This window comes from Diaphorina citri, unplaced genomic scaffold (genome assembly GCF_000475195.1).
Source record: "Diaphorina citri unplaced genomic scaffold, Diaci psyllid genome assembly version 1.1 scaffold1112, whole genome shotgun sequence".
Taxonomy (NCBI): Eukaryota; Metazoa; Arthropoda; class Insecta; order Hemiptera; family Psyllidae; genus Diaphorina; species Diaphorina citri.
The window spans coordinates 26,918-39,230 of NW_007378541.1; the positions used below are offsets into that span (position 1 = coordinate 26,918).

A 12,313-nucleotide genomic window follows, 5' to 3' on the forward strand; every position below is an offset into this window, starting at 1 on the left:
TTATTGCAGTAGATAACACGCATATCCCACCAAACGAACATAATTAGAAAGTAACTGGGGGTGTAAACATTAGATGTGTCTCAGCTTGCAAAGGCAGACCAAAAACTTATGTCTGTTCTCCGCTTGGGGTCAGCGATTATCTATGTCCGCTACTTTAACGGAACTCGAAGGTTACTTAGCTCGAGAAATAGCTGAAAGAGAACATCTCGCATGCCATGCCTTGCAAGAGCAACATTTTTGCCCAAAAGCGCAAAAGCGCGTTAACATTTGGATTGAACTGTCATTGCCGGTGTGTTGGCTAAAAAAAGGTAGCTTATGCAAAGCTTTTTAAACACTCTATTTACAGAAAGGTATTCTCAGCTAAGCTATCCATCTTATTACTTACCTAAATGAGGTGTAGTCAAAAAGGACAGATAGCGCCAATTCAAGTTACAAATCAGGGCGCATAGGTAACTGCAGGGTTCCTCACGCAGTACTGGCAGTCCATGTTACACGATTCAGTGGACAGTAAGAGGAACAGAAGTATAACTTAGCGTGCCATATGAAGAAGGATCGCCGAACTTAGTGCAAAGGGCACCATCCTAGACTTCGATCTAAGTTCCCACTTCTCAATTTAAGTTCAGCTCAAACAAACTTAACTGGCCGGTATTCTTTGTGAACGTGGTCTTATTGGAGCTTACAAACAAACGAAGGTAAGTCTTTGCCATTAGTACATAATAAGTTTGAGCAATAGCTTAGCTTGTCTAGCTATTAGGAGTGTAACCCCAACTTAACTTGAACTTCTTAGATAAACATGTAAGGGCAGCATTCTAGACTGACCGTTAACAATTAAACGAGTAAAACTTACCTTACACCAGGCACTACTCACCCATGAGTAAACGATAAAGCAAATTCGGTCTGATCTTATGTATGAGTCATCTCTACACAGGATGAAAGGGTGTACTACAATGTAAACTCAACATAACATGCTGGTTCATCTTCTAACACAAACTAAAGGTGTGGGCATTCGTTGTTAAAAGGTTCGGATCTCGAACTCTAGAGTACACTCCTCAAACACTGGGAATCTTAAACTTGATCCATTGCTCTTCATTTTCCGAATGCATGGAACTTCATTACAGACCTTGAGCTTGCACTCGCACATCTAACAAACCACATGTAGGACCCCTCAGCTTGACCAACCTGGCATGATCATCTGCGACGACGACTAGATCAAGGAACTAAGCTATGCACTGCGAAGCGTACACGACAGCAAAGAGCTGCTAAAAGAACTTAAGACAGAGCATCTAACATACTTTCGACGAAGAGCTTAGGTTAACAGAGAGTCCGAGGCTATTTAACACGAGTGGCTTTCACAGACGTTAACTCGTTTGCTAGATCATGTTCATGTACAACAGTAACTTCAGCGTTAGTTGATATAGCGCGACATCTCTCGATGCATTGAGACCTGTGACGAACTAACGAGAAAAAACTATGCTACGACTCTTTTATTACGACACTATGATGACACGAGAAGAACCCCTGTTGTAAACAAGATCCCGACAGTGATCCAGACAACATAAAAATTAACTAAAATGTCCGAAAGGAACTGGGTGTTTCGATGGTCAACAATATCACATAGCTTGCGAGATTCAAAATATTTCTGTAAGCTCGACTTGTACAAAGCTTACCTACACCTCAAAGTAGACGAGGAAAGCGCGAAAATTCAAGCCATTCAAACACACAGAGGGACATACCTCATGCATCGATTAAGTTTCGGTATCAAAGTTGCACCTTCCGAATTCAATAGGATTTTATCTCAAATTCTCAGAGGCTTAAATAAAGTCGACGCCTATTTCTATGACATTGTAGTACACGGTAAAACAATAGAAGAATGTACAGCTAATCTATTTGCCTGCTTACAAAGACTATCAGATTATGATCTACATGTGAACAAATCAAAATGTTCATTTTTTCTCGAAAAAATCGACTACCTTGGTTATGTAATCGAACATAACAAGATTAGCAAATCGCCTGAAAAAGTGCGAGCAATTCAAAACATGCCTCGACCGTCAAACTCTGACGAAGTACGAAGATTTCTAGGTCTAGTTACCTATTACTCGAAATTCATACCTGACTTTTCTTCTATTTCATATCCATTACGCTGTCTACTGAGGAAGAACAAACGTTGGTTCTGGACATCACAATGCGAAGCAGCATTCCTTCAACTCAAGTCCATCATGTGCAGTGACAAAGTACTTGTTCCGTTCGACCCTCACTTACCTCTTACTTTGACTACAGATGCATCACCATATGGAATAGCCAGTGTGCTTAGTCATGTTGTCAACAATATCGAACATCCTATAGCTTACGCCTCACGATCTCTTACGTCTTCTGAACAGAATTATAGCCAGCTTGATCGAGAAGCGCTTGCTATTGTATTTGGCGTAACACACTTCTATAATTATCTGTTTGGTAAACATTTTACGCTCGTCTTATTGTATTTGGCGTAACACACTTCTATAATTATCTGTTTGGTAAACATTTTACGCTCGTCACTGACAACCAACCTTTGACACGAATATTTCATCCGAATAAATCTCTTCCACAGATGACTTCAGCTCGACTCCTCCGCTACGCGTCTTTCTTATCAGGATTCAACTACTCCGTTCAGTTCAAGAAGGGGAAAGATAATCAGAATGTAGATTGTCTGTCACGCGCCCCGATTTCGACTCACACGTCTTCACCTGAACAATCAATTGGAGAGGAAGTTAATCAGCTCTACGGCGAAGTTATTCTTCAAATTTCAAGTAACAAAATTACATCTCAGGTAATAAAGTTAGAGACTGAGAACGACACTGAATTACGTCAAATTATTCGTTCAATGAAAAACAATTCAAACGAGACTGACTATACACTAGTCGATGGTATCTTATTTCGAAAAGATCGCGTCGTGATACCTACCGCTTTACGATCCCAAATTCTGGCTGAGTTACACGAAACTCACCTAGGCGTGACAAAAATGAAACAGCTTTCAAGACGTTACGTCTACTGGCCGAACATTGATCGCGATATCGAGCGATTGGTCAGAAGTTGCGAAGCTTGTGCGAAGATAAAAACTAATCCGCCTAAAGTTACGGTTCATGTCACCTCGGTTCCGACCCTATGGGAGAGTGCCCTCACAGGAACACAATTGGAAAGAGTTCACGTAGATTAGGTACGTGACCATTTCAAACGCCTTATCCTTTCTAGTGTTGCGTCGATGCCCAAACTATTCACACGAATGGATCGAAGTAGCGACCATCGATACACAGATCGCACCTACCAGTTCAAGTAGCAAAATAGAATTACTTGAAAATAATTTTCTCTAGTCACGTTTATTCCTGTTGTTCTTGTGTAGTGATAATCAGTTTACTATACTATCCTGATGAACCAATTAGGTCATCTCACCTCTGCACTGATCCTGAGTGTATCATAGTAACTCTCAAAGTAGTAAGGTATTTCACTCGCTCCAGGACATAGCCGGCTACAAACGGATTGGCGGAAAGACAACGTTTCAATACGTTCCGAAAAACCGACTCCTCAAGGACTATGGGTTCAAGACTCAACACCTTCTACACATCAAAACTATCAATGTAAGCATCTTCTACTTCGATATCGAGCTACCTAAGGCGTGTGGTAAACATCCATGACCGATTGTATTATATTTTGATAGAGGAATAGTTTACGAATTTCGACTATGACCGCGTATTTCATTTATACCGACACGACAACTACTAGTGGAGTAATCAATATATATCCAATCCCTTGAATTTTATTACAATCTGAGGAGGTACGACGACTGTCTAAGTGAAACCTATATTCTCATACAGGTTTTATCAACATTGAGTAACATTTTTCTGTACTAAGTAACAAATCGTTGGATACCGGATGTCCTGGTGCAAGTTATTTGAATTCAATGATAGATACTCGACACTGACAGAAGGAAAGTATGAAAACAATTCATTCATGCAATCAGTACATAGTTTAATTTACGTACCTACTCCAGTGAAGCACAGAAGTTAATGTAAAAAAAAAAAAAAAACCAAAACAAAACGAAACTAACTTTCCCTCCCTAGGTATTCCCCCCCCCCTCCAGCTCTTAGTAAGCGTCCACAACGGAGAACCGACCATCGATCCCAGTCTAGACCCAACCCAAGAGAAAATAAACCATGCTTCTGGATAGAAGCGTCCTCAACGGAGCTTTAAGGTCGTGGTTATGTACCTACCGGGTTGAGATAGGCAAGGTTGGTAAACTTGCTTTGTTTTTAAGTTACCTACCACTCCCATGCCAAACTATAGAAACAATATCCTGTCTCAACCAGTCCTGTCTCAACTCAACCCGGTCGGTACATAACCACGACCTCAAGTCTCCCTCAGAAAAGTTCTCTATGCTCTGTCATCTGTCAGCCAATAAGAGTAGAGATTTCCCCTCTTGGAGATTGTTGTATCCATGACAACCAATTCAATACTTCAATCGATATTGTAAGATTTTCCCAGTCCAGTCTGTCCAGTTTTTCAATTGCATTTTTCGACTCAATATAAAATGTTCTCTTTCTCACATAGCATTTTCCTGTTCAACTTACCACTCGTCTTTTCATTTCAATACACACATTTAATTCATAAAAGAGATGAACGACAAGTTACCTACTTTCAATGTCAATATTCTAGTTCCTCCATGGCCGAGTGGGTATCACACTAGGCTTGCACGCAGGAGGCCCGGGTTCTATTCCCGGCGGGGCCGAGGTTTTTTTTTCGGCTCTGTGCTTGGAGTTCGGGGTGCACTCAGCCTCGGGAGGACAAGTGAGTACTTTAATCGAGTAGCGACCAGTGGCGGCATCACAAGTCAAAGAAATGAGCGATGATAAATATAATACATGATGATTGAGTAAATGAAAGACTTGTAATACTGTGATACAAACAAAGTTGTGGAAAAGTTCTTTGCTTCACCACAAAGATTCGTGATTTGATTCTAGTTCCAATACCAATCTGCTTGATTGGGTTTGATACTTCGGAGTTTCTCAACAAAGTTTGGTGTTCTTTTGGAAGGGTAGTCGCCTGAAAAAAGAACAGAGATATATACCTAGAAATTAAGTCCTCTAATACCTACCTAAGTAGGTTCAGGTGTCTGTTCGGGCCTCCGTATCCCTCTATGGGGCCTCCACCCACCCTCACCTAGCCTGGAGTGGTTACTCATGGGAGGGAGTACAAATCTAGCTTAGGATAGGTACGTAGGTAGTGGTCAAGACGTGGCGGTCAAGACGCTCGCCTGGTAAACAGGAGGGCGTGGGTTCGATCTGACCAGAAGGACATCTGCAGACATAGCTGCCATGGGTGTTGATGCAGTCATGAGAACAAGGTGAAGACAGATCACATTCATTCACATCTGAAAGAATCAATATTGAAATGTGATATTGTAAGTCTTTGTAACACGGGGTTCTTGACAACAATATTTGCCTCACGTGACATATACTACCGAAAATGTGCTTCTGCTTATTTCAGGCTGTAATCGGCAATCTTGGGAACAGCCGATACCAATCAGCGTAGTGTTCATTGTCTCAGTGGTGCAGTGTTGGAGATACTCTTTTGGTAATCTGGAGGGCGTGAGTTCAATACCAGCCTATAGGTATGAAATTTTCTCCTCACTATACTACCGAAAATGTGCTTCTGCTTATTTCAGGGTGTAATCGGCAATCTTGGGAAGAGCCGATACCAATCAGCGTAGTGTTCATTGCCTCAGTGGTGCAGTGTTGGAGATACTCTTTTGGTAATCTGGAGGGCGTGAGTTCAATACCAGCCTATAGGTATGAAATTTTCTCCTCACTATACCTAGAATACCTAATATATATATATTTTTTTTTTTAGTTAGGTATAACCTATTATTGTCATTACCTGATTCACAGTAGGATCCTGTAAAGCCGGTGTTACACGAGCAGGTATCAGGAGCTACACATTTACCTCCGTTCTGACACGGAGTGGAACAAACGGCTGAAATTCAAACAGGTAATGTCCAATGAATAAAAGAAATTTTCATTGAACCTTTAGTTACCTATACCTATCTCTACAAGCTATTTCTAGAGATTTGATAGAAGGAGGAGGTCTGATCATCATAAAATCGATGAAAGAAGAAAGATCGGATAGGAGCAAGCCGGCTGTTCCGAGAACGATCTATCTGTTTAGGATAAAGTTAGCCCCGGGTGGGGAACTGAACCCTTGACCTAGCGCTTGCAAGGGGCTATCCTCCAACCTCCAAGGTAGAACTAGGCTGAGTTCTAGGTTGGATACTGAATATTTTTACCTTGGTTGCAACCATGGCTCAGTTTACTGTTTTGACTCCCGCTGAAATTCAAAAAAGCAAAAAGTCCAATGAATAAAAGAAATTTTCATTGAACCTCTAATATAGTTACCTCTACCTATCTCTACAAGCTATTAGTTTCTTTTTCTAGAGGTTTAATAGAAGGAGGAGGTCTGATCACCATAAAATCGATGAAAGAAGAAAGATCGGATAGGAGAAAGCCGGCTGTTCCGAGAACGATCTATCTGTTTAGGATAAAGTTAGCCCCGGGTGGGGAACCGAACCCTTGACCTAGCGCTTGCAAGGGGCCACCCTCCAACCACCAAGGTAGAACTAGGCTGAGTTCTAGGTTGGATACTGAATATTTTTACCTTGGTTGCAACCATGGCTCAGTTTACTATTTTGACTCCAGCCAGGACAACATTCGTACTTTGTCTCATAGGTCAGTCTGAAAACCAGAAAACATAAATCACATAAAGAAGCCATGTCAACCTCTTGGGTAGAGTGTACCTTTGTTTGAATTGGGGGTACAGTTAGCCCAGTGGTAATATACCTACGCTAATGCTCCTCTTGCCATGCAGAAGGTTCAGGGTTCGATGACAAAAATTTGGACCGATTGCAATACTTTCATTAGGTACTAGTATAGCTCGCTATACTGTAGTAATAGAAAGTAAAAATTTTCTGTAGGTAGGTACTTGTTTTTCGATTGCAAATAGGTATTTGGATTTCGTTCTGGTGTTCCCGTGGTGACCCGGCGCACAGATAGGAGGTTCGGAGGTACCTATTTTAGATTGTGTCTATTTTAGATGTTAGCTCATTTGACGAGGGACGAATACCTACCTGACGCCCTTGCAGATCTGATTGTGAAAACACTTCTGTGTGAACTGCTGATAGGTGGGAACTGTGACCTTGACTGGAGCTTGATCCGCCATCTTGGAACAGACACGACGTCTAGCGGGAGAAAAACAAACGTCGAAGTCCAAATTACTAAAAACGGACTTTACGTTCGATGTAAAATTGTAAACGGTAGGTAACCTCCCTCTGTTTACTACCTATCTGTAGGTACAATGTATTATGAACTACATCTAAGACGAAGAAGAAGAAGAAGAAGAAGAAGAAGAAGAAGAAGAAGAAGAAGAAGAAGAAGAAGAAGAAGAAGTACTTATCGACATCCTGGAAAGGTAGCTAAGGGTTGATTATAGGTAAGAAATAGGGCGTGTTTGAAAAAGAAAAGAAATGACAGCGATTACAGGCATTATGTTAGTATTGTGTCAGATATCTACAGGGTGTATCATAACTGCAGAATATTATTATTCTAAGTTTCCATTTTTTGGTTTTTCAGAACAATTCTCTCAATCAAATAAAGAGACAACAAATGGTATACCCATCCGTGAAAGCCGGAGCTTGTTCCACGGATGGGGAAGCTTCGACCTGGCATTAGTTTTGTATTGTGTCAGATAGGTTAGGTAGGTGGCAAAAATGTTCCACTCGGAATCCGTAATAGAGGCCAATATCTGAAATAACGTAAAGATCCAGTCATCAGACTGTGTGATGTCAGAGAGTATGTATGGTGTCATCGGTTTGGTTGATGATAAAGTATAAAGTTCAACTTGAGACTGTGGGAGTGTGAACATGTTAGCCTCTTCCATACCACCTGACCAAAAGATTGATCCTGTGTTACTAAAAACGGACTTTACGTTGGATGTAAAATTGTAAACGGTAGGTAACCTCCCTCTGTTTACCTAGGTCCTATACCTATCTGTAGGTACTATGTATTATGAACTACATCGAAGAAGAAGAAGAAGAAGAAGAAGAAGAAGAAGAAGAAGAAGAAGAAGAAGAAGAATAAAAACTTATCGACATCCTGGAAAGGTAGCTAAGGGTTGATTATAGGTAAGAAACAGGGCGTGTTTGAAAAAGAAAAGAAATGACAGCGATTACAGGCATTATGTTAGTATTGTGTCAGACATCTACAGGGTGTATCATAACTGCAGAATATTATTATTCTAAGTTTCCATTTTTTGGTTTTTCAGAACAATTCTCTCAATCAAATAAAGGGACAACAAATGGTATACCCATCCGTGAAAGCCGGAGCTTGTGCCACGGATGGGGAAGCTTCGACCTGGCATTAGTTTTGTATTGTGTCAGACAGGTTAGGTAGGTGGCAAAAATGTTCCACTCGGAATCCGTAATAGAGGCAAATATCTGAAATAACGTAAAGACTAAAGATCTAGTCATCAGACTGAGTGATGTCAGAGAGTATGTATGGTGTCATCGGTTTGGTTAATGATAAAGTATAAAGTTCAACTTGAGACTGTGGGAGTGTGAACATGTTAGCCTCTTCCATACCACCTGACCAAAAGATTGATCCTGTTTATTAGAGGTTCAAAGTCAATGTACGAATATAACCACTAAGCCACTGAGGTCTTTAGTGAAGGGGATTTTATATTCTCTTTAGAAGCTACCGGCCTGCTTACATTTTCCATTTTCCTGCCTCGGTGGTGTAGTGGTCAAGGCGCTCGCCTGGTAAACAGGAGGGCGTGGGTTCAATCCCAGCCGAGGTATGGAATTTTATCCTCAATATAATTCGAGAATTTGACCACAATAATAGTAGTAGCCCACTGCTAGAGTAAAGGGACTTTTCAGTCCTATTCGAGCAGTATAAATAAGCACTATTATTATTATTATCATTTTCTAAAATGGCCATCCATCCGGATACCAACCACACACACCTTTGTTTAACCTCAATGATGTATCGGGATGCATTCAACAAGGGCTAATCACCTCACCGAAAGTGGTGATATGATAAGTATATTATGAAGGTATTTAGTAATTTATTAATTTAAAATGAAGTAAGTTAGTAAGTATTTGATAGAGAGACGAATTTGAACTTGCACTTTCTTTACATTCATCGGTTAAATAATAAATCACCTCTCATAAGCTAATTCTAACTTATTTAGAGGTGAGAGGAGAGAAGGGAAGAGAGAAGAAAGGGGATAAAAGAGAAGAGGAAAACAACAAGACAGAGAGATAAAGGAAGGTAGATGTTTGGATTCCAGAATGTCTAGTAAGTTTCGTGTTGTTAGGTCATTAGGAGAATAGAGTTGTGGTTTTGGTGATAGGACGTCTTGACTCTCAAAATTCACAACTTGGAAAATTATTTTCTCAAATTAGTTTTTCCAGAACAAAATTTTGCCTCGATTTTTTTTTTCTCTCTCGTCTCAAAAAATAATGTCTATAATTTTCCCAGACGGAATAGCTTGTAAAAGTTAGAAATGTATGTTTATGAATTTCAGTGGTTCTCAAAATAGGGCCCCTTGCTGTGTCGGGGTCCAAAGAACTGATAAAAACGAAAACCTCTATAAAATGGTCCATAGATCCTAGACAAGCTGTGAGATGATCTCACTGAGATCTAATCCATGGGATTGCATTATAGGATTCCATGGTTCGATTTCCGACAGTATGTATCATTTTACCCGTAGCAAACCTCGGGGCAAAGACACAAACAAGTGCACAAATACTTATGTACCTACCTATGCATTGGTAGGTGTTACCCCTGCCACTTTTTAGTTTATTTATCCTATAATAAAGTCAGTTTTTAGTGCCAAAACACGTTTTGAGGTCCCTGGAGCCTAAAGCCAAAGTTTCAGCCATTGGTTCGAGTTTGATACCTGCTGTTGTCAATGTAATGAACCTACATAAATGTAGGTAATAGGTATGTACACTGTTGTACACAGGTAAAAAGTTATGGGTACAAAGTACAGGTACTTGGGTTCTCATAGCTTAAGTACTCGAAAACAGCAATAAGTAAATATTTCGTTTCTCAATTCTATTAGTTCTGATCTATTCTTAGCTTTATAGTTTGGTGCCTGTTTGTATTTTGCATTTAGGTATGTTTGTAGGGGAGTTTTGTGGAAACTAAAACAAAATTCTATGAGTTATTTTTGTGTCATAAACTTATCCTCATGTGAACAAAATTAAGTAAATTGACTGATAATAGCGAAGTGACTTCAACCCTGTTTAGCTTGAAAGTTCTTTGGTACACTTACCCTGTGGTATGTTTAGAGTAGATGTCACCATGACATGAGTGAACCAGGAACAGGACGAGATAGGGTAAGTGCTCCACTTTGAGGAACTCCATGGCCATTTAGAAATCCTGAAGACAGTAGATGAAGCTTTAAATCGGACAAAAGAGGGTGCAATAACGCTTGTTGATATAGGACTGGTAAAAATAGGAGGTTTCAAAGTTGATAAAGTTTAATTGCTCCGGACGGCATTTGAAGACGCGAAATAGCGCTTAATACAAGACAGGTCCACTAGGTACTTTCCTAACCTAACTAGGGTTCCAGAGATACCTATAAGGACTGAAATGAAAGAAATTTTCTTTCAGTCATTTGACTAAACCAAACCGTCAATGTGGGGAAACCCTCTCCATCCAACACATCCTTGTCTGCCTGGACAAAAGAGGGTGCAATAACACTTGTCGATATAGGACTGGCAAAAATAGGAGGTTTCAAAGTTGATAAAGTTTAATTGCTCCAGACGGGAATCGAACCCGCGAAATAGCGCTTAATACAAGGCAGGTCCACTACCTTCCTAACTAGGGTTCCAGATATAGCTAGGACTAAAATGAAAGAAATTTTCTTTCAGTCATTTGACTAAACCAAACCGTCAATGTGGGGAAACCCTCTCCATCCAACACATCCTTGTCTGCCTCACACATGCCCACATCCGCTCCTCTTTGCCCTCACCTCCCTCCCTATCTGACGATGTTGAAGGGGTTGATTCTCTACTCCTATACTTCAGAACCCTCAATCTATACAACCTAATGTAACCTAGGGATATCAGCGTGAACGACCTACTGCCCGTAGAGTTAAAGCGCTTTAAAGGAAAAAAAAAAAAAAAAACAAACAAACCGTGCATCCGTCCGATATTTAGAAAATACGTAACTCAACCGCAAGACAGAATTGGACTTTAAAATACCATACCTTGTATAGACCGTTCAGGGAACAACTCAACCCCGAGATAGAACACTACCAGACTTCACCAGACAGCCCAGACTCAAATCAGACGTGAGGTCACATGTGACACCCAAACACAAACAAACCACTCACCTAACAACCGTTGAACCGTTTACAAAAACAAACATTGAATCACTTTGACCACCGAACCGCTAATGGCGGCATTATGAAATGGACTGGAAGATCAATAGTCTTCTTCAAGACGAAGTGGAGAATTGTGAGTCATTGGACGTCAGGTGCTCACCCGCGCCAACTTTCGTCCCAGAAGCGTTGTGTATGAAACCGGGGGATTATTCTTAGTAGGACAAGAGGACAAGACAAGACAGGACCAGGAACAGGACCGAGACCGTTACCAGAACTAGGAACAAGACCAAGACAAGACCATGATCAGGCCCATTAGGACCATGACCAGAACGAGTTTAAGTATCGGTCAGAACTTTATTCTTGTCAGGCTTGCTTAGTAAGGACCTCTCTGGTAACATGGCCAATATGGCCCTCCTTACTTTTTACCCAATGAAAAATGTAAATGCAGTTTCTTTGTGTTATTATTTCACAACTTTGGTGCTCACTGCAGCATTGTAGGATTTTTTCCAATATCTCAATAATCCTAACATCCAATGTTTACCTACCATGCTGGCACCGGTCGCTATGCGCATTTATATGTCATAGCTACTCATTTTCCTCACGAGGCTGAGTGGGCCCCGCAACATCCAGTCACGGAATCAATCATTTGCATGATACAAATTTCATGACCCCGCCGGGAATCGAACCCGGGTCTCCCGCGTGCAAGGCGAGCGCAGTGATCACTACGCCATACCCAATGAAAAACATCCAACTGTCTAATGTCTGTCTAGCTGTGAAGTTCGGAATGAGAAGGTCTTTCAGGAAGAGACTATTGGGACCACTATAAACAATTGCCTTTGTAATCTTTGTATACGAGTTTGCTCGTATGTATGTTTTCCAATGGCTGACTGGTTAAAAC

The 12,313-nt window shown here is 40.8% G+C and overlaps 1 protein-coding gene across 1 annotated transcript; it reads right to left on the bottom strand.

Annotated features, from left to right (window-relative positions):
* Positions 1–4,987: 4,987 nt before the first annotated feature.
* On the bottom strand, positions 4,988–10,508 carry LOC103514266 (epidermal growth factor-like protein 7). Its single transcript, XM_017446152.2, has 6 exons — positions 10,360–10,508; positions 7,151–7,261; positions 6,682–6,758; positions 5,908–6,003; positions 5,318–5,401; positions 4,988–5,073 (listed from the first exon to the last, which is right to left on the bottom strand). Exons 1-6 carry the CDS (start codon positions 10,455–10,457, stop codon positions 4,988–4,990), a joined length of 552 nt encoding a protein of 183 aa, XP_017301641.2. The 5' UTR covers positions 10,458–10,508.
* Positions 10,509–12,313: the final 1,805 nt, after the last annotated feature.

Coding starts and splice junctions, on each gene's coding strand:
- LOC103514266 (XM_017446152.2), bottom strand. CDS start 10,457: ATGGCCATGGAGTTCCTCAAAGTGGAGCACTTACCCTATCTCGTCCTG. Junction 6,004..6,681: donor GAGCCATGGTTGCAACCAAG/GTAAAAATATTC, acceptor TTTGAATTTCAG/CCGTTTGTTCCACTCCGTGT. Junction 5,402..5,907: donor AGGATCCTACTGTGAATCAG/GTAATGACAATA, acceptor TGATTCTTTCAG/ATGTGAATGAATGTGATCTG.